Genomic DNA, 23,767 nt, shown 5'->3' on the forward strand with positions numbered 1-23,767 from the left:
AATCAATTCTTCCACATGGTAACGTGTTTTTAGAAATCTAAAGAGTGCTATACTGTCAAAGTACTTCTGTGAAAATAGGAAACGCTTTTAGACCAAACTGTGGTGAATAATGGCTGTCGATGCGTTAAACAGGCACATACTTGACGTTAAATTATACGAGCACACCATTCCAGTACCTGCATCCCATTGTATGATTTAACGCAGTGTTGTTTGGCAAGGTGATAGTCCACATGAGTTGTATGCAAGCGAGGTAATAAAGTCACCGTGTGATGAGTTTACCATAAGTATTAAAACAAAAAAATCGTTATTAAAATACAGCGGTTATTAAAAACATGAACAAGCCACATTTTGATGTATGTACATTAATGAGCAGTGGACACAGTCACAATGTGGCACATAAAAGGTGGAGTGTGATTGTCAGGGGTACATATGGTAAGATATTCCCAACCATACTCCTTTCTCCACTGTCCATACCACTCCTTCTTTAGACATGGTGTGTGGGCATCAGATGTTAGAGGCACTCATTTTCAGGATTGCTATTATGAAGGCAGGCCACATCAGAGGCAATAGGATCCAACTATGCAGGAGCACTGGGATACATGAATATATTTCATTCTTCTAGATTTCCTGCAGGGAGTGGTTGAGATCCACACGCTCTCTCTTGACAGGAGGCTCTCCAGAAGCACGATGGTCTCCATCTGTATCACTGCCCAGGTCGCTGACATCATCTGTACACAGTAAGATGGCTAAATGTTAGCACCAAATGGGAGAACACACGAGGGACTGCTCTATGATGTAACCAAAACGAGGAAAATAATTTAGGATCTCTTTTACTTAAGATCTCATGCAAGATGATGAGATATGCAAATTGACATTTGTTTGGTTTGTTGAGGCAGTGGTACTTTTTACACTGGTACATAAATAAGGCTGCTAGACCTATCCTGCAAATTCACAGTATCTATCATTTAAATTTGAGCTCCTGCTATACAAACACTTTGTCAACTTCAGAGTTACCAAGTGAAATAGCTGGAGCCCCAGACAGAATAACGCACCCAGTACCAAAAGATAAAATCACTATTTTATTTTGAGCTGCTTTGAGAAACTAAAAGATGAAAAAGAACCCTTACAGCTGCATTGCTTTTACAGTATTATCTTTGGTATAATGGAAAAAGAACAGTGACATACCTTTGTCCATTAAAACAGGAGACATAGAAGCCAGGTCACTGAACTGCAAGTAAAACAGACAGCATTTTAGAGACTCGCATTTACATTTAGGTATTCCTAAACTTACAATATTTATGGGATTTTACCTAAAGTCATGCCCCTTACCTCTCCCATCACTGCAATGGGCGTTTCACCTGTTGCCTGGGCAACCCTGTGTTCTACCAGATAGAACATATATTCATCATATAGTAAGCGTATGAGATGAAAGGATCCAAAGCTGGCGGCACTGCGTAAGGTAAGATCTCTGATCACCATTGAACTGCGAAAATAAAAGCGCATAAAAAGTTAAGGCATAAATTGTAAGACATCACAGCCTACTAAGAATATTAACCTATGGTGTTTTGCATTTTCATTCACATTTATTTTTACAAAAAAATTAAATACTAGCCCTCAATTTGCTTTAGGGGAAGAGCTTCCTGTTCTTTAGTAAATCCATTATTACATACATAATCTTATAATTACAGTGCACTTTGTTTCCCCATTTAAAAGTAAGGTAAATTGATCAACGCAGATGTGCTACAGGTTTTGGATGTTGTAGCAAACAGACTAAAACTTCAGCAAACATGCATCACGCCCTCATACAGTGGGCCGACTGTTAATATGCTGCCACCACACACGCTTGCATTGGCACAATATAACATACATAACTTGAACATTAGCCAAGAGATGAGGCTGACCTGTAGAATGACCACTTGAGGAGGAACTGTCTGGCAGCCTTTGGAAAGCTTGGACTTCCTTCATGTGGCTTTAGCACTTGAGTAACCACATTATCCAACCAGTTTGCCCACTGGTCCAATGAGCTCTGTTGCTGCAAGGTTAGTTTAAAGTCTTGCTCCAGCTTCTGCACCATACCTTCCTCACATTGACATACCCACGAAGCCTGCTCCTGTTACAAAGTACAGAGTGCATAAGAATCAAATATACCTCTTTGGATGTCTTGGTTTACAGACAGTTTTATTTGCTTAAGAACTTTAGTCCCAGTTACCTGCACATTGGCAAAGTCCACACGGTTGAGGTCACTGAGCATCTGATTTATTTGAGACGTATTCTGAAGAACTGCCCGGGCTGCTTGTGCCAGGTGATTTAAAGAAGTGTAGCGGCGTAGTGTCTGGGCGAATGCACTAACAACCCCAACCTGGAGAAGGTATTTTAACAATCAAACAAAATACAATTGTCTGGCAAGACAAACAAATCGTTATCTTCTGATATGGTATGATTTGTGGTGCATCAGGTTACAATGGGATAGTATGAGAAAAGGTGAGGATCTTACCTTTGCTTGGACAATCTGTTGGGGAAAGTCACTCATCGCATTTGTCAACCATCCTTCTAGGCTTTTTGCAAAGTTTCTGATTGCTTGTGTCAGTGTACCTGTAACACATTTTAGCAATTGTGTTATGTTGTTGGACTTGCTATGCCAACACCTGAGATAGTGGGACTTTTCTATTCAAAGCAAAGATTTGACCATGATATTATGTCAATCAAGTTATTTTTGTTTAACTGCAGAAGCACAATAGCTGTATTCGATTGTATGCATCTACACCGCACATATTACCATGGAGTTGACTAGAAAGTTAGGAACACAATAATGCTACATCACGTGTGAGCTTCCCTAGTGGTGAAAAAATAAATGGTATTAAATGGGAAGGTGAAGTTACCTGAAAATGTACATTATATTGAACAGTTTGCTTGTATGACATGCATTATAAAGATGCACATCAAGTAATAAAATGTATTCCAGTCCAATTTGTGTATTGGTAAATTGAAGTGCCACTGCCTTCCCGCCCCACTCACAGTGATTACTATGGAGAAGACGGACAGAATAGATATTTCGAGAATGTTTACTTACTAGGGACAGGTCTCAGAACGTCTGGGATGAGAATCTCCACTAAAGCTTGGTAAAGGATGTGGTCACAGCTCCTCATCCACCTCATAATGGGTTCATATTTACAAAGCACCATCAGCGTGTCTTTAGGGATGATTGCCTCTTGCTCCTCCTCACTGTATTGTAAGATAGAAACACTTATTAACAGGGTGTTTTGATTTAACTTAAAACAATGTATGACTGAAACCATTGAAAAATCAGTCGCTTCACATCGACAGCTCCAAACTTCCACAGAAAGAAGGTACAATGCAACTTTCTTTTTCAAAATATGCGATACAAAAACAGGGGTGTATTCTCTATACCAGCCACCAGCCTGGGCAGGCTCTTGTGTGCACTTAAAGTACTTTCATATATATTGTTTGCTTAGAGGTTGCTTTTGTGCTGCAGGTGCCCAATAGCAACAGGACATGGTTCAGTCAAGTTATCCATAAGTGTGGTCAGCACACAGGATAGCTTACGGCATTCACCTGGTCATGGAGTTAGTCCCATCGGGAGAAGATGGCTTGGAGTTCCAGAATGCTTGCCACAGTTTTTCAATGTACTGAAACTGCAGATTCATTACCACATCCAGAGTTGCCTATATAGGAAAACAGAACAATTTTGAATTCCTAATACATCTTCTGAAAGGATTTTAGTTATAGAAAAAAATGAAATCAGCAGCATGCTTCACTCAATCAACATTTGCATTCCTTGTTACTCAAAATATGATGTAACAAATTATATGGGGGTACACAAGCAAATAAAAAGATAAGAAACACAAAACTTGACCAGCTCATTTAATCCTTATATAAGACCATATTCCCTTTTAGGATTCTATACAACATCAGGATGGAGCCTAATATTCTCTTCATGTGGATCTAGTTCCAGGAATCGAACATCTATTCTTTGGTAGTTTCATTTAAAAACCTGGGGACAGCACAGCCACCTCGAATTGTAGCTGAACTCATTTAAACATATTGTATGTACTGCACAATTTGTTGGCGGTATATATATATATATATATATATATTGTTAATTAATAATGCAAAAGCAGAAGTTTATAAACAGAGCTTATTAAAGTCAATGTGACTGCTCACATAATATAAATATATAATAACTTTCATCCTAATTAGTAAAGCGGTAGCATTTAGTAGAACGACAGATCTGCTGTAACAGTTCAAACAGTAATTATCAAGAGTTTTCCTATGAAAAGAGCTAACAAACATTTATTAAGTGCCTCACCTCACAGTGCCTCCGGTACATAAGCTGCAGATTCTTAATGTCTGCCATGGTGACGCCATCTGGCAAGAGCACAGCACCAAGATCTATCGCAGGGAAATCCGGGAAAACATGGGACATATCTGAAATGAAAACAGGAATAGATATTTAAATACTGAAGTAAACTCATTGTTTAAGAAAATAAAGTTAACTGGATTAATCTGCTGATAGCTACATAAAGGCTCAAATTCCACCTCTTCAGTGAAGCGATGGAGTTTCATGAAGTATTTTTTTGTAATGTAAGCTGCAGCAGGCGCTCTTTATAAATATGGGTTCACTTACCTATGAACTGCTGGTGATGCTGGCTCTGAGCTGCCACGGATTGCTCCGGAGAGGTATGCTGGCTACTGTTACTAGTATTGTCACTCATGCCATCCATCTTCTGTGTCGGCCTGTATCTACAAGAATAGATTGTACAAGAAAATAGTGTTTTAATGGGAGAGGGGATTTAAGGCTCAGCCACTAAACCCTTTTTGGGTGTAATAACTACCCAGTAGGCAAAATACAAGAAAGTCTACTGTCTGAAGAGCAGCTTCAGTTGAAGTTGACTATGGTTCTGCAAAGACGTTTGCTTTTCAAACAGCACTTCAATAGTAACTCCCTCAAGCAAGTTTCTATAGAATTCAGGAGACCAGAAAAAAATGGTAAAGGTGGGTACAAGTATGTCTCTGTCTCTGTGTGGATTGTACTTCTTGCAGATTAGGATGCCATTGGCACCACTGGTCTGATTCCTGAACACAGCTTCTACAGAAAAACACACGGCAGCCTGGGTCCACACACAGGGCAACTACTGTGTTTGCTAAAAGATGGTAGCAGCAAAGCAAGTATAGCGAAATCATAAAAGGTATAGATTTGATCCAAGCATTGTAGCACACACGATTAAACTGTACATACAATAGGCTTTTAGATCTACTAATTCTCAGAGCTTCACAGAAAGATAGGATATGTCCGAATGCGCAGGGAAAAGGAGTAGCTTGGACCTCTTCTAACCTTTGCTTTTGGTGAATGGGTTGCTGCCTCATTGCCATGTATTGAGTATCTTCTTGAAGACGGTTCAAGGGAGAATCTGGCTTTAGCCGGATGCCATAATAATGGTATTTAGAGTTTCCTCTAAAAGAAGAAAAAGAAAAAAAACCATGACTAAACAACCAGATCTAGTTATCTGCTCTCCACTGTCATAAGCAGACATTACACAGACACGTCCTTGTTATGCTATATCAGTCTAGCTCCCTCATCCAAACCATTGCCTGACGGGTACCTGGTGCCGAGACGCCGTGTCCGCAAACCCATGAACACCGAGCGGATGAGTTTGCCAAAGGACGCAGCATTAACGGGGTCCAGCTTGTGCTCCTGGCAATGCCGAAGGTAGTGGTTGTAAAGGGAACTTCGTGGGAGGCTCACACCTTCCGCAGTCTCGTAGTTATCAAGCAACCATTGTAGCTGGAGAGAAAAACGTACAGAAGTTCGGAGGGAGGAATAGTATTGACTAGACTTACCAATGTATTTTTTTCTTTCAATAAAAAAATGGAGCAGGGTACAAAAGCACAAACTGAATTATTGTAATGAGGGTGCAAAACTGTCTTTTAGTATCTGTTGAAGCACGGGGGAGAATTATAATTAACCTGTTCAAAAAAGTCATAATTAAGGAGAAATGGAAGCATATCTTTGAACTTCTGTTTCTGTGACGGTATTGAGGTTACAGAATGAATCGGGTGAAAGCAGATATAGCAAAGAGCATTAAGAAGCGTTATAAACATCTTAGGCTAAAAGGAAATATTTATGTTTAGCCAGGAAATTAGTAGACTGCATTTTGGTGGTGTGAAAAGCACTACTATAAGGAGGATACCAGATTGACAGTGCTTGTTTAGTTTAAACAAAACCAGTTCTCTCTATTCAGCGTTAAGTTATATTTTAACCCCTTAATGACAAAGCCCGTACATATACGGGCTCAAAATACATTGTTTTCAATGGGTTTAGGGACCGCCCATTGTCCTTAAGGGGTTAAATCAACTTTTGGAAGCAACTAGATGTTTTCTATTTCAGGAACAGAAGGTGTGCATGTTGTAATTTTACATGTGACTATTTGACTAGATACTCTAGCAAAATGTAATTCCCCAAAAGTAAAAAGGATAAAAGAAGGGGTGGGGGCAAACTCTATAGGATTGGCAGCAGGAGAAAAAACTGTTAATGTGAAGAAAAAAAAGTACAGGATATCCTGTAAGCATCATATATGCACTGCAGGGTGTTATAGCATGCATGCCTTGAAAGGACAAGTGACAAACTTCATTTAAAAGCAGGCCGTGGAGTTAGGAGTGAACTTACATGGCTGTTGAGCAAGCTGCTTTTGTGAGAGGTGATGCCTTCATTTTTTTGGAGATTTTCAATCGCCATTTCAAGCTACAGAGAAAGCATGCAAAAAACAGAGGAGATGTCAGACTTTGACTCTCTGGATCGCGTTTAACGCAAGGGAGTGCATAGAAGTAAACAGAAGTTACATTTTATTGAAAGTGTTGGAGAGAATTTCAAGGCAACATGCACTGCATGAGCTCAAGAGATTATATATATATTATATATACACGCACACACAAAGTTTTTGAAAGCTACAATGCCTCAAGGTAAACAATACACCTTGAGGACTACATCCTTTGTATAGCACTCGGAAAGCGGCTACAGAAAAACTCTTGAGAAAACGTTACCTAATAACTTAGTTAACCAATGTTAAGCAACTAAAACAATTTTGCAAGCTAATAAACAGTGGTAATCACTAAATTAATTGCTGGAAGGTTGCAAAAACTGAAGATTGTGTGCGTATATATATTATATACATACGTACACCATGCCCACGTTTCCAGGGTGAACTTACCCAAATCTACTGAAAGGTAACCATTTAAGCTACCTTTGCTAGAAGAGCCTACGTTACAATAAATATCTTTTCAAAGCCTCAGGGCTTCAGAACAGCCCACCCCACAATCTCACAAGGGGAAATCAAATATCATAATTTCAGTTTGTCCATTCTAGCTCTGGATTCATTTTTATTGATCTCACATTCCACTGTACAACGGGAAAACATGACACATCATACATAACGTATAGAAACAGTGTAAGAAGTATCCTTCTTAAGCGAGCTTACAATATAGAAAAGTTACAAACAGAAGTATGTTAAACGTCTCTGTGGAAATTTGTGCTGTGTTAAGAAGCAGATGCAAGAAAGAAAAAAAAAGAAAGGAAAAATAATTTGCAGACCCTTCTAGTATCTTTGTAAAAATATGCAAACACTATTATTTGTAACACCATCGATACGGTAATTTACATTCCGTGGTAACATAAGGAACACAAATAGTTTTATACATTGAAGGAGCTTGCATGAAAGTTGCAACTTGATCTAAGCGACTTCACTTTGAGTTAAGCGAGTTAAGATTGTCCCACTGATTAAACTATTCATTATGCAGTGCAATCTCAGCCCTTCTTGTAGAAAGATTGCCATGGATACTGCATAGCATAATTTTAATGGTCCCATTATTAACCTGTACATATTTAAATTTGGTTGTATATGGCAGCTGCTGATACACGTACCGTGGCAGGAGAAGAGCGCGACGTGTGAGACAGAGCATGGCGGGAGCTGTCCAACCCCCCATGAATAAGGTAGGCTCCAGAGCTAGACAATATTTGGCTCCCGCTCACATCCATAGTGATACCCACCATACTGTGGGATGGAATAGCAGTAGGGGTGGAAACAACAGTGGTCACCTGGGCCCCTCCACCTTGAGAGTCAAAATAAGAGGCACCACTGCTGGGAGCATAGATCTGTGCTTCAGTATTGTAAGAATAAGCAGTGCGGCTGTGGAAGAGAAAAGTGACAGTATATCAGCAACATACACAATGTTTGTTAAGTTATATACTTTTACCTCTGAACTTTAAGTTCTCTCTCATTTGCTTATATTACAGTATTACCTATAGCTGAAAATAAGACCTCTTAATGTGGAAATAGATAATACCTTATACTCCATTTTATACTTCTCCCTAACTTAAAGAATCCAAAGCGCATAAAACTGTTAAATCACTTGTAGTGCTATGATAGCAAGCCACAGGAAAGGACATAAAACTCACATGGCTCCGTTTGTGTAAACGGTATCCCCTTCCACATATTGCACTTGAGTTGGGTAGACATGCTGGACAGTTTGAACCTGCAAAGGGACAGCGGCACTTAATATCTAGAAAAATACAATTCTTCAAGCATTTTGATTATAAATAAATTTCACTAAGAAATATTGGGGAAACACTGGGGAGTATGAAAGCAAGCAGCCTCAGAGTTAACCCCAATAAAAACCAAACAACATTTAAAAGCAGTGATAAGAACCAGAAGTTCTACCATTCTCTCAAAGGGAGTGGGTGAAGTTCTCAAACAGCTGATGATTATTGGATATTAAAAAGCAGCCGTGCTTTTATAGGCATAGTTGTGGTTTGAACTCCCATGAGTCACTATTCATTATGAAGGGCCAACACTGGATGGTTTTTCCATCAACATGGGCTGATCCAGCCCTGTATAACAGAATTCAATGCGCAAGGGGACTTGGAAGAAACCTCAGGGTTGACCCTTCATAATATATAGTTAAGTCAACCCCCAAAAAGTGTTACCCCTTGCAACCACGAGATATTGTTTGAGACAATTATAAACAAGCTTTTATCCAAAACAAAATGGCACCATAAATGAAACAGAAGTTCAATATAATCCCTGTGAAGAGCTGGCTGCTTTTAAAGCCAAGGGTGGTGTCAAGGGTCTGGTATCAATTAACATTAATTACACCAATTAAGGTGCAGGGGAGGGTTGTTTGCATCCAAGGGGCCTTTGACAGAGTCGCACTTTAGAGAGGTTCATAAAGACTGAGGGGAGCTGCCTGTTTCACACTCTGGGAGCAAAAACGAGATCCTTAATATCCTCAGCCATGTACCAAAAATAGTGCTTCAGCGGGGCAATTCAAATGTCTGTGTACAACTGCGGCCCTGTAAATGTTCACATACAAGGCTTCAAGACCCAGCCACCCTGAAATCATTAAATACCCTCTCTGGCACATGCCCTACCCCATTAGTACATATGCTCTGCCTACAAACTCCGGTTTAAAGCGTGCCTGTAAACCATACATATGGCAAGCTGTCGATTGAGGGTTAATGTACCGGCATTGTGATAAATATGTGTATACATTATATATGAACACACATAGACCTATGGGTAATGTATGAAATTCCCTTAAAGCTCAAAGTACAGTTTTTAAAATGAAAAGGTGAATTTTCTTCCACGGCAAAAACCTAGGCAATAGCCATATTGAACTCTTAACCCCTTCTGCCCTCCAGACACTACTCTAAATCAGGAATGTATGAATAGACAAGGCGGCCTATCACTCGCGCCGCACATGTGGATGGACAAAGGCACAAGGACTGGGGGGGGAATCCAGTGTTTACTTTTTTGTTCTCCCTTCCCTGAATAGGTACAATGTGGCCACATTCATGATTTTTTTTTTAAGCAATATCAGAGAAATAAAAACATAAGACTATGTGCACATCAGCATTCTACCGCGTTTCCCCGATAGTAAGACACCCCCGATTGTAAGACGTATCGGGAGTTTCAGAGGGGTCGGCTAATATAAGCCGTACCCCGAAAGTAAGACATATGTCTTACTTTCGGGGAAACACGGGGGATTTGCCTACGGCCTACGGCCGCATTAACGCAGGGCATAAGGGGCGCCTGCCCCTTAGGCCCGCCGCACCTGCGACCGGGTCCGCCACTCTAAGGGGCCGGGAAGTCCCCACCAAGGCCGGCCTTACGTGTCTGCGGCCGCACAGGATTTAAATTAAAACATCGGGGTTTTTTTTTAACTTTATTTAACATCCTCCATGTTAAATAAAGTTAAAAAAAACTTTATTTAACATGGAGGATGTTAAATAAAGTTTTTTTAACTTTATTTAACATGGAGGATGTTAAATAAAGTTGAAAAAAACCCCCGATGTTTTTATTTAAACCCTGTGCGGCCGCAGACCCCTAAGGCCGGCCCCTTAGAGCAGGGCCGACCTTTGGGGTGTGCGACCGCACAGGGCGCCACACTCCAGGGGGTGCCAACCTGCGGCACCCGGCACCCCTCCAGAGACGGACAGTAATGTCCGCCGCTGGAGGAGCAGGCTCGCAAGGGAGCGGTATCGGAGGTCTTTAACAGACCTCCGGCTCCCTTGAGTGATTTTAAGCCGGGTTCAACCCGGCTTAAGATCACTCAAGGGAGCCGGAGGTCTGTTAATGACCTCCGATACTGCTCCCTTGTGATCCCCGCGGCAACAGCTGTTGTGCGCCGGGGTTTCTTGTCAGATCCCGGCGCACAACACTGAAGCCGCGCACACCGCTGTCCGTGCCCTCTGACCCGGAAGGAGACAAGAACTGAAGAAGAGGAGCGAAGAGGAGGAAAAGAAGCTGAAAGAAGAAAGGAAAGGTAGGAAAGCATTAAGTGAGAGTGGATTGGTGTATATGTGTGTGGATTAGTGTATATGTGTGTGGATTTGTGTATACGTGTGGATTGGTGTATATGTTAATTTTATGGTTAAAAAAAAAATTGGACAATTTTTTCCCAATATAAGACATACCCCGAAAGTAAGACATAGTGGGGCTTTTAGGGATAAAAAGAAAGTAAGACACTGTCTTACTTTCGGGGAAACACGGTAGTTAGTTAATGAGTATGTTCACCAAACAGGGAGTGTATCAAAAGGTTTAATGCAAACATTATTAAAGTCAACCACACTAAACTTATCCTACAAGAAGGACTGGATTAGTCCTGCATAATACTTATAACCAGTAGGCTTATGTGTGTGTGGGGGGGGTCGTAAAAAAAAAAAAACAAAAAAAACTTCCCACATTTACTGTGTATTATGAATGCCCAAGGGACTCCAACACATCTGCCATGGTTGTAAACTGTAGTATTGTACAAATCATTTATAGAGTCTTGTACTATAGAGTATACCTTCACATCTGAACAAAGACAACCAGAAGAAAAACATATGAACATGCAGTATCTCCGCAACTCATGCAGCAACAGTGGAGTGTTAGATTTGGCAAATCCAAAGCCTTATGTCAAAAGATCAAAACTGGTAGTAGCTTCATGTTTTGGCAGGATACATCAGCAAACATTAGTCTTGACCAACATACAAAACATGCTGTGGGTTATAGAGGAACACATTCTTATTTTCCTTTAAGCCACAAGAGTAGGCTTAACCAATGAATGGACTGAAGGGAATTTATAAGGTTAATAACAAAAAAAGTTCATGGAGCAGGCCTTGTCATTCTAGAACTGTCGGCTATGATGTTTAGAAGTAGTCAGTTACTTGAGGTCTGAGACCATAACGCATAGTAATCATACAGGACACTGCAGGGTAAAGACATAATTCAGAAGCAGATGTTTTTGTACAGTGTCTGGGGAATAACAAGTTATTAAACACAACAATATCTTGGTCCATTCAAAAGAAACAGCGATAGCCAGGGTGGTGCGGGCATTAGTAGAAGCTAGATGCTTCATGCTTAGGCCTTGCTTGGCGTTTTACCTGCTGCTGTAATTGGCTGGCCCTGGGCACAGAGATACCCTGACCACGTGCTCCTTTGGGAGCAGAGCCAGACGCCTGAGACAAACTCCTCTGCAAGGAAAATGAGGTTAAAAGAATAAATGTACAGACCAATGTGTATTGGAGGTGCAAGGAGTTTCTTTCCTATAAAATTTGGAATCATGAATTAGGGTAGCCAAGTCAGCCATAGCTCATTAGCAATCCAGTCATCTCCCTACATAGGAAAACATTTATCTTAACAGAATGGAAGAATAGATGTTTTGCAAATTGAAGAAAAAAAAAATAGAATGAGAGCACAAAACTGTTTTATTGTTTAAATGCATAGGTCCAGCTCATTCTGAGCACTGTTTAAGTTTTTGAAACCAGTTGACTGAAGCTTTAGATGTCCTCTGTAGGAGACCAGATAAAGTCCTGCCAGGGCACCATGATGAAGATCTACCATAACCATCACTTGGGCGTTAAGGCAGATTGTTCCGGTAGAGGCCATTATTAGTGCCAAACTACTGTCACAAAAAGCACTTCAATAAAAGACATCCAAATGTCTGGACACTGCTGTGAATATTATCAGGCAAGTTGGATTGTAGGTCTGTCTGTGTGTTATAACACAATCTGAGACCAGGGAAGGAAAGTCCCATGTGTAAAAGGAAGCAGGTTATACCCGCTCTCTTAGTGCTCTGGGATGAGACTACCAGCCACTTACTCTAGCACACTCTATTAAGTCCCTATAAAGATAATAAAAAAAAAAAAAAAACCTCTAATCCTTATAGTCCGAGTCTGCTATCTGCCCATTTTGATTTTAACCCCTTTTAGTCTCAGAGAGCTTCCCATTACCAGAATGTATATGGTAAAGAACACAAACGTACTGTACCAAAAACATCAGTCTGTCCTGTAGATTTCAGTGTCTATTATGTCAGTGTCTGTTAATATAAAACGTTTAATAAGTGTTTATGCCTCATTATAAGCTTAAATTACCTGGGTCCTATTGAATTACATTTTTGACCCGAATTTTCTGATGTGCAAACATATGGACAATATTAGGAAAGCACACATGTAAGCCAAAGCTTTCACTCTCCTGACAGATATGCACATACAAGTTTTGTTGGAAAAAGAAAGGGATTACCTGCTGGGAGGCAGGAACTGGCTGGACCACTGGGGCTTGTGCAGATGCAGATGTCCTCAGGGCGACAGATGTCGCCGAGTCTGAGCCACTGTCCGAATTCTGCATCCTGGTTCCTGCAAGAGAAACATATTACATGTTAGTATGAACTAGAAAAAGTACGTTTATCTTATCTACCCGCAGCTATATTTTAACTGAGCAAACTTGCCTTACAGAGACAGTACACCTGACTATGGATTATCAGATGTCATCCCCATTATGCAGTTAAGTCATCTTTCTATCTTGTGAATAAAAGGAATTTCTATACAGTAACCACAGTGATATATAATTAGCACATCACTGAACCAGATGGGAATTCACTCACACATAATACAAAGCATCTACATCATTAGAAGAGCACAGATAGCCAGCCTCAGCTACAACTGAAATACAACTGCCGTGGCATTTCGCCAAATGAAGAGTAAATGTTGCCTTTCAATAGTTTAGACACTGACAGTCTGTGGGTCTTGTTTTTCAGCCCTCAACCCGGGACTGGCATTAATATAAGCTGTACAAACTACTCTGACAAGGGCGAGATTCCTAGATCACATGAGATGGGGCACCTAAATGAAAGCAGGTAGGGAAATGGCTTTGGGAGATAAACCGCAACAAATATAAAACTTTAAAAACAGAATGCGGGCAATGATAAACGTTCTTACGTTCATCCATTATCACAATAATAAAAAACGAATTTCTAAACATACAATTAACCAGGAAGGATATATTGAGATTTCTGGATTTGCTGTCCTGTAAATAATAGCCCATGCGAGTCTGATGAAAGTTAAAGGGTTAATTAGCAGAAAAACAGATGCAGATGTTCCATGCGTAAGGCGCAGGCTGCCATGCTCTGCTCTGTTTGCTCTCCTACGGATTGTTACTCGGCAAACAACGGTTGCTAGGAGCTACAGCAATCCACTCCCGTATCCATGAGCGAGTTGCTGGGCAACGTAGAGATTACATCCCAAACTAAACAATACGCCACTCCATTTCCCTCAGACCCTCCCCTCCTGTGTGCTGCTCCGCTCTCCACCATTAACCAGGCAATGTGTCATCTATTATAGCCAAATGCTCTGGGGGAGAGCTATACAGTTTATTCCACAGACATGTTGAAAGGAACCACTGTACCGTCAATCTATTTAAGTTTGAAAGACACACTCATACAATATATATTATATATATATATTACACACACACGCTGTTAAAGTGAATTGAGATTGCACAAATATTGTACATTGGACATATGTACATGGATATTACAATGTACATAACAAGTCTAGAGGAAGACAAAACAATGTATTCTCATCCAGGAGAGATTAGAGGGAGGATTGAAGAGACAGAATAAGAAATTAACCTGCCTGTTGAACCTAAAACACTGCCAACCTGTGGTTGTGTGCAGCAGATTTACATTCTTACTGAAAATCTACACAATGCCTCAGAATGAAACGTATCAATCAAGCTGGTTCCGTACAAAAATAGAGTGACCTTGACTCTGCGATCAAATAAAGTGGTTATATAAGGCACAGACTTTACTTCTGATAAGAATTGACATGCTAACAACTTTTTTCACTGTAGATCTGAATTGTACATAGTACATGAGTTAGGAGTAACCAAACAGAGAATCCAAATCAACAGAACAAAATAAAACTCAAACTAGAAAAATAAATAAAACAATACTACAAGGACAATTACAACATAGCAAAACGATCAGGCAGTCCTTATAGGCATTGATCCTCTGAGCATACATAATCCCAAATCTTGTATATTTTATGTTGGTTAAAAAGCTGGTAATAACCACTTTATGTGCTTTAATATTTTTTTTTTACGTTGAGCCACATTCAATAGGTCCATCCTTTGGTCATGGATACTTAAGCAGTGGGCAGAAGTAGGACATCTGGACATATGTAAAGAAAGGCTACGTAAATCCCATATACAGTACGCTCCAATATGTACATGGGACAAATCACATCTTCATAAAGTACATGTAGGGTTTCCTATTTAAGGACACTACACCAGAGTGTATTTTCCAGGCATGCTCTCATAAGCCATTTTGTATTAGTTAGTGGCTTTCATTATGGAAGATCTGCTTGCAGGGAATCACTAGAAAACGTCACTCTCATGAATGCGCTAAAGTATTATGCCTTAAGCCATCTGCAATTTAAAGGACGCTTTGAGCGCACCCTGGATGGAGACAATAAATGGCTCATCATATTCAGGCTCCACTCACTGAAAACTGTAATAGTCATGTAAATTCCTTGCCCGGCCAAGGGGCTGTTAAGAAGGAATTTGAAGAATGTACTCTCAAAGCAGGCTGCGAAGAAAGGAGAAAGGTGAAGAAAGAAAACCTCCATAAGCATGGCAAGTTAAAACATGCAGAGGAGGGGAGGGATTAAATCTGAAACGCATAAAAAAAAAAAAATATATATATATATATATATATATAACGATTGCAACACAGCATTTCTTTGATGCCTTACTGGCCTTGTGTCATTGGCAGAGTTGGCCAAATGCTTGGGCACATCTTATATACACGTACAGCTTCCTACTTGCTGGAATTAAATGGCGACCCTTTCAAGCGAGACATATACTTAGAGGAACCAATGACAACATGTATGTTGGAAAAGTATCATCAATCCCATAATGTATTTCATTTTGGTATAATGTACAAAGGTGTTGAACCTCATTTTGTCACTAGTAAAATAATGCATTCCAATAATTAACTAATATAAATATATATCTCAGACTATGTTCAAAAAAGCAGTGAAAACTGGAGCTGTAAGCATTTTACGCAGTGGAATGTTCTTATTGATCGTTAAGCATGTAGAAATTTGCCCCATAATATGAATATATATCCCAAGGCATCTCTGAAGAAAGAATGAAAAAAAAATGTCTACACAAGATGCAGAAAATGACAAGGATTTCAAAGGGTGTTGCATTCACTTTCCTGTTGAATAGATGGCTATGTTAGTGAGGATAGTACATCATCAACAGCCACAAATAATGGTTTAAACAATGAAATACGAGGAGGATCCGGGACAAAAGAGCAGGATATGGATGGTAAATAATGAAGAATGCTGGCTTCAGTTACCATCAATATTTAATGTATGGATGATGTATTTCAGCTCGGACAACCCTTAAGCCCTACACAAAGAAAACGAATAAACACATTATGTATGAATGTGTAAAATTATAATATATATATATATATATATATATATATATATATATATATATATATATATATATATATATATACACATACACACACACACACACATATATATATATACACACACACAGTGTTACAGTGAAGGAAATGTGGCCATCCAGATGTGTAAATATTAATGTGAGCACATGTACATGTGATCACGTCACAGCTAAATTATATACAAAAAGGTTTCTGCTAATCTGTACATTATCTAGAAGTATCCGGTATCTCCCTGTATCCCTTATAAACACTGCTGCTGGATTATCTCAATTACGTAATCACGTATTAAAGCAACATCATTTTAATGGACCGGATGGCTGAGAGAGCCCTTTAAATTTACATAGTGTGCCCTATAGGCATTTGCCAAGTTATTTGCTGTGCCGGAGATGTAAAAGTCACGGGGGGTCCGTGGAAAGCACGCTTACCGATTTCAGTAGGAAGGCTTCCCTGCCACCAATTGGCTGCTTCTAGCAGAATCAACTGGCCATGGAGGCAGGGCTTTTTCCCACTTTACTAAACTGTCCCTTTGAGCGATAGCGTTACTATGTACAAAAAAAAAAAAACATATCAAACCAAGATGTGGCAATTAAGTGGTGACTTAGGTAACCATTAGTTACTAATGGTAATCTTATCATTTGATGGGCAACATTAACATAACTCTATGCATTATCCCTTTCACTAATTAGAAGCAAACTGTTACAGGTTTGAACATTAGTCAAAGATCGGCGCAAACCCCTGCTATTTGTTGCCCACCGTACTATTGAAAGTAATTTAAAGACTCTGTGTTTGTATGCTGCGGAAGATAATTGCTAAATAGCCATTTTAAGATATGGAGTGGGGTGTAAACATTTCAGTCAGGCTACTTTGCAAGAGCCACCTCTAGTAAGTCCCGTAACAATTCCATGTCAGCAGACAAAGCTGACTCACAAAATGAACAGCAGAGTAACAATGATCGCACAACTGGAGCTAATCCAGTGAAGTGACTCGGCTGCACTTCCGAGCCCGAGGAAACAGATGTTGAGAGCATGAAAAATACACACTTACAACCCCACTGGATGCTTAAAGTAACCGTGCCTGTAACAAAAATCTAATTTACTGAGATAAACAAATCTAACCTACAGATAATCCAGACACACATTGTACAAATGTAAAGTACAGTTCCAATTAACCAAAAATAAAAAAAAAACAGCAATCGATCTTTTGTCAAAATGTCATCTTTTGTTTCAATACTTGCTACCAATGACTTAAATCAGTGTGATTTATTTGAAACACATTACATACAGTACTACTCTACAGTAGTCATTTAATATAATAGACATTTATTAAAAGATATGAAACTAAGGAAAAAATAAAAAGTTAGGTGGCGAGACTCACCATCATGCAGCTACCTGCCTGTCACCATTCTATGGAAACTTTAAGTTTGATTCCTAGCCTTACTGGGTAGTCATTTTTATTTTAGTTGGTATTGCTTTAGAATGCTGGTTTAAAATAATAATGGGATTTCAAGGAAGAGAGTCATGCTTTGGTGCCTGCACGTTTAAGAGAGATTTCCATCCGGCAATCAAGTTTCTGGAACGGAGCGTTTTTCCTCGCTAATAAGGAACAGCCAGATGACTCGGCAGTATGAGCTCGGCCTATTGTCTTCCAGCTCACCGAGGGGTCAAAAGGAAGCAATAGAGAAACACCCTTTCCAAAAGCACCAGCAATAAACTTGTCAGGAAAGGGGTCGGTGGCAAGGAGCCAATTCATAACAATGGTGATTGTCACAACAAGCACCAAAGAAATTCAGTAATCCCCTGTACTGGGTGCTTAATTCCAAACAATACTGCAAGTTACTAACAAGTGAAGGGACATGCATGATTATCTTAAAGAGGCATGTTCTAAAAGAAGACATCTGGAATGCCTTGCACAATTTTGCTCACTGTTGACAACACATAGGGGGTTATGCAAGAGAAATGATGGCGCAAAGTGATATTGTCACCATAGCAACCATTGAAGTGTTCAGGCTGATGCCTTTCCATTTACCACTTTGCACAGTTTATGCATAAAACATAGATCACATTAAAGCCACAATCTACACATTTGTTTGGCCATTCATACACAAAAGAACTACATTACCTTACACTTTTCAGAGGAGGCATTTAATATATTTCACCCTTTATTATTACAAAGAAAGACAGAAGCATCACTTTTCTTTATGGATTCCAAATATTCTTGCTATGCAGGACTGATCCCTTTAAAACAGTGGGGAGTCAGATTTAAAAATATCCTTGCCTCTTTGCCAGGCACAAAATTCCAGGCAGATTTAGAAGTTGAGCATGGAGGGGGGGGGCTGAAATCTCCTTTAACCGGTAGGGGTCTCTACTCTGGGAAATTTAAGGGGAAGTCCCCTTGTGTTTAGGACGGGAACCAAGGAGACAGAAGTTAAATATGAAAACACTGATGATGGCGTATTTTAAATAGTGCCTGGAGGCATTAAAGATACAGGTGGTGCGAAGGAGGTTTATAGCTTGTAAGTCTGGGTAAAGCAAATAATATCTTAACCCTGTGGCAGGGATCTAATTTCTTAATGAAAAGGCAAATTGAACTGTAAAAAACGGCACCGTTTAGTGTACAGGTCCAAGGGTATGGTAAGCATTACATCATTCAAATATAAGAAAATGATTTTGTGCTATCCAGCAGGGTCTGTTCTATTACGAGTGTCACCATAGCAACGCGACAAGTGACCATTCTACTTCATGTCTGTGGCAGCTGCTTACAAAACAGCACAAAACAAACACATCAATATGATAAAAGACTTAAAAAAAAAAACTTAAAGAAGAGCAAGAACTTTTGCTCAGTACAACTTACACTAAAACTGTTGGTGGGATGATTTTTATTATTATTATTATTATTATTATTATTATATGTGTTGGAGAAGAAAAAAAACATTATTATTACAGGTCACTCTCCAACATATATTATATTATATTATATATATTAAGAACTATTTAAATGTAAGCGGATTTATCTATACATAATATAATAATAAACAAGCTCTTGGAGGCTGGACCTTTATAACGTATAGTGAAGTGAAGGAGCTGAAACAACTCTTCTGCAAACTATCCTAGCATCTCTCCCTTTAGTGAATAGAGCCCAACGTCTGGTAGGTTCAGGCTTGGGTGCCATCAAGTGCAATGCTTTCAGTCAACCCCACAGGAGAATACGAATGGCACTGCAAAGGTGGGAGCGCTGCAGTGACTATACACGAGAGCCAAAGGGGTGAAATACTTTAAATACTTTGACTGGGGGCTTACATCTTTAGCATGTCATTCATATCGATGGACATATAAGTAGCATCTTAAAAGAAGGTAAGATGTTGGGGCAAATCACGCAGAAATGTATGTAAAAATATCTAATTCTAGAACATGAGAAATTATTAGCTATAGAAATGTGGATATGTTGTAAGCGGGTCAGATCTACTAATGGAAGGATTTGAAATTCAGGGGAGGAAAAATCAAGATTGGCAGATCAACTATGCAGAAAATAATAATTAATGGTAGGAGGCTGTGTGGCCAAATGACAGCCTTACCCAGTCGCATAATTAGCTGTCAATAGTCAAAGTTACATGAAAAAAGTTTGCCCCTTGGAAATGTTCAGGGGGTATATGCATATATCATCTTATTTTGAAACAAGATCCCAGTGAAATTAACCTCCGATGACTGTAGGGCTTGAAATAAATTATTTTTTTCCGCTCCCTCTGAAAACATCAATATTAGGCTAATAGAGAGGTTTGTTATAGTAGCCAATACACCGTTCCTTCAAGTGGTGGCCATCTAGAAGAGTGTAACATCATAACATGTGATTTTTAAACCAGATACTACAAAGACTTGGATCGAACACACAAAATAATAGTGAGAAAAAAAAAATGTAAGGCTTAGAGGCACAGGTTGGCTTCTGAAAACACGGATCATCTGAATAACATACTACAAGCAACAGAAATACACAGCCCCCAGTCGTTGCAATAAAATAAATGAAATAATTGCACATTTAAAAACAAAGCCTAAAGCCTCTGGCGAACAAATGAAAATTATATACTTAGTTTAAAAGCCCTCTGATGACAAATAAATTGTTCTCTTAAAGCTAACCCCACCTCTTTTACTACAAAAATAATTTCAGGAACTACAAATTCATAGTTTATTTCAAGCCAGGCACATTTATTTTTTACATATGCTTTCTTATGTTAATATCTTTCAACATGCTTCTTCTGCTCCTGTATATATATATATATATATATATATATATATATATATATATATATATATATAAATAAAATCACACACATCTCATGCAAATTGCATAGTGACTGTGCTATCCCTGAGAACGCTGCAACGCAGTTTACATATACAATTTGAATTCTTTTAAAAGGGATCTTGTCACCATAGCGACCAATGGAATGTTGCAGTTGACTAGACTGTTCCTTGGTTGCTATGGTGATAAGACCACTATTCCAACTTTGCATTACAATCTCCTTTAAGACATAACTCCCACTGTGTGGACTTAGCAGAAGACAATGCTCAGGCATGAATTTTGTTAGGAATCATGAAGAAATTCTACAACGCCTTCAGAGCTTTCCTAAAAATCTAAGCAACAAACAGTGGAAATGTAGTGCTGGGACTGTATATGCAGACAAACTAGAATAGCTGTAAATATATTATGTGAATTTGTGATATTTGTGAATTAAAAGTCAAAGCCAGTAAATTCACTTATTAGCCTTATTCTACATAAGAGCCCACAGATATTGGGGTTTATTCACTAAAGGGAGAGAGGTAGTTTTGGCTCATTCATTCCATTCTTTATGAAGGACCAACTCTAGCAAGTGTGTAAAGAGACTTTGACGAAGTCTTGTTGATTTAACTATTCACTATACAGGGCCTGACAACTCATCCTACAGCAAAAGTCCCCAAGGGTTGGACTTTCATAATGTACTCTCCCCATTGCAGCATACTCTGATAACCGGATGCACATCATACAAGCTCCCTTATAAATAACCCACTAAAAATTACAATAAAGCAACATACACCAATTCCCAGTAGAACACGCTGACATTACAACATGGAAAATGATGCGGTTTGAATCTATTTTTTCTATGAAAACAAGTTAGAGGTTTTTAATCCAACTGGACGACATACTCCAGCCCCTCACATTTATACAGGTACAAGTGTGAGCAAGAAAAAAAAACATCAGACATGCAAAAGGTGCGTATTAAAAAAAAAAAATCTGATGCAAAGTTTATATTATAGTCTAGTCCCCATAGCAACCAACTGAATGAATCAACAACGGAACCATTCCATTGGTTGCTGTGGTGACATGACCAGTTTTCCACTGCAGTACCAGAATCGGCTTTATGCATAACCCCCATTAACACACAATCACACACACACACACACATTGTGGCAAGTATGCATTTTTTTTTTAAAGTGCCGGTTATGTTTTTTTTGTTACTGTAACTTTCAACAAGAAAGGAATACACAGTTTAACTCTTAACTACATTTTATATATGGCATATAAAGCGTAAGAATAGAAACCAAAGAAGTTTACAAAAACTTTAAGATGCATTGGTATATATATATATATATATATATATATATATATATATATATATATATATATACACATATACATATACATATAGTACTAAAACATACTTCCTACGGAACTGTTTCTACTTCTAGTTGTGGCACCTGTCCCTATCAGTAATGATGTAGGGAAGGTAAATTAGGCATTAAGAGGTTCCTCTCCGGACGCTAGCACCCCTGGTCGCCCCATGTGACAGCCCGGCACCGTCGGTTTAACCCTGTCCCCAACTAGCTCCAAACTAAAGCCTGTGACAAAGGTGTGAGCGGGTCACCTGTCTCCGGCTCACTGTGCGGTAAAGGTGCGCGTTTTTAGTTGTAGCCCCGCGGTCCCCGGGTTTCTCCTCCGGCCACCGCTGCTCTTGTGTCTCCGGTTGGTAAGTAACAGTCTCCACGGCTACAGTCACTATGGCGCCGGGGGTCTCGAGGCAACTGTTGCTACCCTTTCCCTCTGACGTCACAAATGGCAATTCCACTCCCATTCCTGCCTCCTCTTTTGCTCCCAATGGCTGCATAGGCGTGACGTCAAACGAACCATCCAATCAGTTGTTCGTAAAGGCGTTTACGCTTTTACGGTGACCCAACCCTTCTTGTCTATCGACTACAAGGGGAAAAGGGAGGTACCATAGCTTTGGCGCCGGGAATGGCGGGAGGTGGCTATTGGTTAGAGATGGGGGAAGGGCAGTTACCATGACAACAAGCAAACTCCGAGGAAGTTGAGGCGCGGGTCTCGTGAAAGGGTCCGCGCCATTTTAATTAAGTGGAGGGCGCTTAAAAGTGTAGTTCATTCGAGTGTACACCCCATATACGCCTCTTACTACTAAACCAAAGCGATTTAAAGTGAGGATTAAATGTAGGTTTGGAATGCAAATTTTAGTTATGTGGCGTAACTGCTCACCAAAGTCTCTTATTAAAGCAATAGTTTGGTACAAGACCAGGAGCAGCTCTGATTTTAGAGGCCCTGAAATGACTTGAGGGGGGCTTCTGTAATGAAATGTATGTTTATACATGAACACAGTAACAATACTTTCTTAAGGGTATATTACTATGGTATAGGTTAATGAGAAATCTTGACCTCTGCAGCCTCTTAATAATTGACTATTTTATTTAATTACCATTAGATTCTGTTTTGTTCCGTGTTAATTAGGCTATGGTTGTTTTTGTGTGCTTTTATCCGCTCCTTAAATCTGTGGGGATTTTTTCATTCTTTTCTATTTTTGAAATATATACATGAAATATGTTACCTTAATGTGTCAAGATTACTGATTACCAGATAAATCTATATACCGGTATATCTCTCTCCCTCTCTCGTTCATGTAGCCACTACTGAAAATATATATTAAGCAACTACATCAAGTGCTGTATTATCCCTTCTGCATGTATTGTGGAGCTCCAAAACACTCTCCCATGCATGTACCTGTTGCCCATGGGAGGGGAAGGAGGTATTGGGAGACTTGGACATTTTTTTTTATACTTTTTTTTTTTCAATTTATTTTTTTTTAATACCTTTTTTGTCTTACCGGAGCTGTGCGACATTCACATGGGTCGTTATTTTCTTGTGTTACATTAATACCAACGCTGTATGTACATATGAGTGTATGTGAGATTGTATTAGGGGTACACTATTAACCCAATCTTTGAGATGCTGAATTGTAAGTAATTGGATGATATACAGATTATAATTTTAGAGAGACAGTTCGTGAAATGAGTTAGAGAGGAGTGGAACGTTGAAGTGGTCCCAAGGAAAAATATTTTTATCTTTACTATAATTGACATTGCTGTATATGGTAATGAAGGCTAGCTTCGACACAAATTTGGTTTATCTATTTTCTGTT

The 23,767-nt window shown here is 39.3% G+C and overlaps 1 protein-coding gene across 2 annotated transcripts; it reads right to left on the minus strand.

Annotated features, from left to right (window-relative positions):
• Nucleotides 1–270: 270 nt before the first annotated feature.
• Nucleotides 271–22,347, minus strand: RFX2 (regulatory factor X2). 2 transcript variants are annotated; one of them, XM_053462244.1, is made up of 18 exons: nucleotides 22,208–22,347; nucleotides 13,077–13,189; nucleotides 11,939–12,028; nucleotides 8,471–8,547; nucleotides 7,937–8,201; nucleotides 6,686–6,760; nucleotides 5,622–5,803; nucleotides 5,354–5,473; nucleotides 4,646–4,761; nucleotides 4,328–4,446; nucleotides 3,574–3,683; nucleotides 3,071–3,222; nucleotides 2,495–2,592; nucleotides 2,210–2,359; nucleotides 1,902–2,110; nucleotides 1,330–1,483; nucleotides 1,186–1,228; nucleotides 271–728 (listed from the first exon to the last, which is right to left on the minus strand). In XM_053462244.1, the coding sequence occupies exons 2-18, from the start codon at nucleotides 13,179–13,181 to the stop codon at nucleotides 619–621; spliced, it is 2,175 nt and encodes a 724-aa protein (XP_053318219.1). In that variant the 5' UTR covers nucleotides 13,182–13,189; nucleotides 22,208–22,347; the 3' UTR covers nucleotides 271–618. The 2 variants fall into 2 exon arrangements, with proteins under 2 accessions (XP_053318219.1, XP_053318225.1); XM_053462250.1 differs by lacking the exon at nucleotides 11,939–12,028.
• Nucleotides 22,348–23,767: the final 1,420 nt, after the last annotated feature.

This window comes from Spea bombifrons, chromosome 1, assembly GCF_027358695.1.
Source record: "Spea bombifrons isolate aSpeBom1 chromosome 1, aSpeBom1.2.pri, whole genome shotgun sequence".
Classification (NCBI taxonomy): Eukaryota; Metazoa; Chordata; class Amphibia; order Anura; family Pelobatidae; genus Spea; species Spea bombifrons.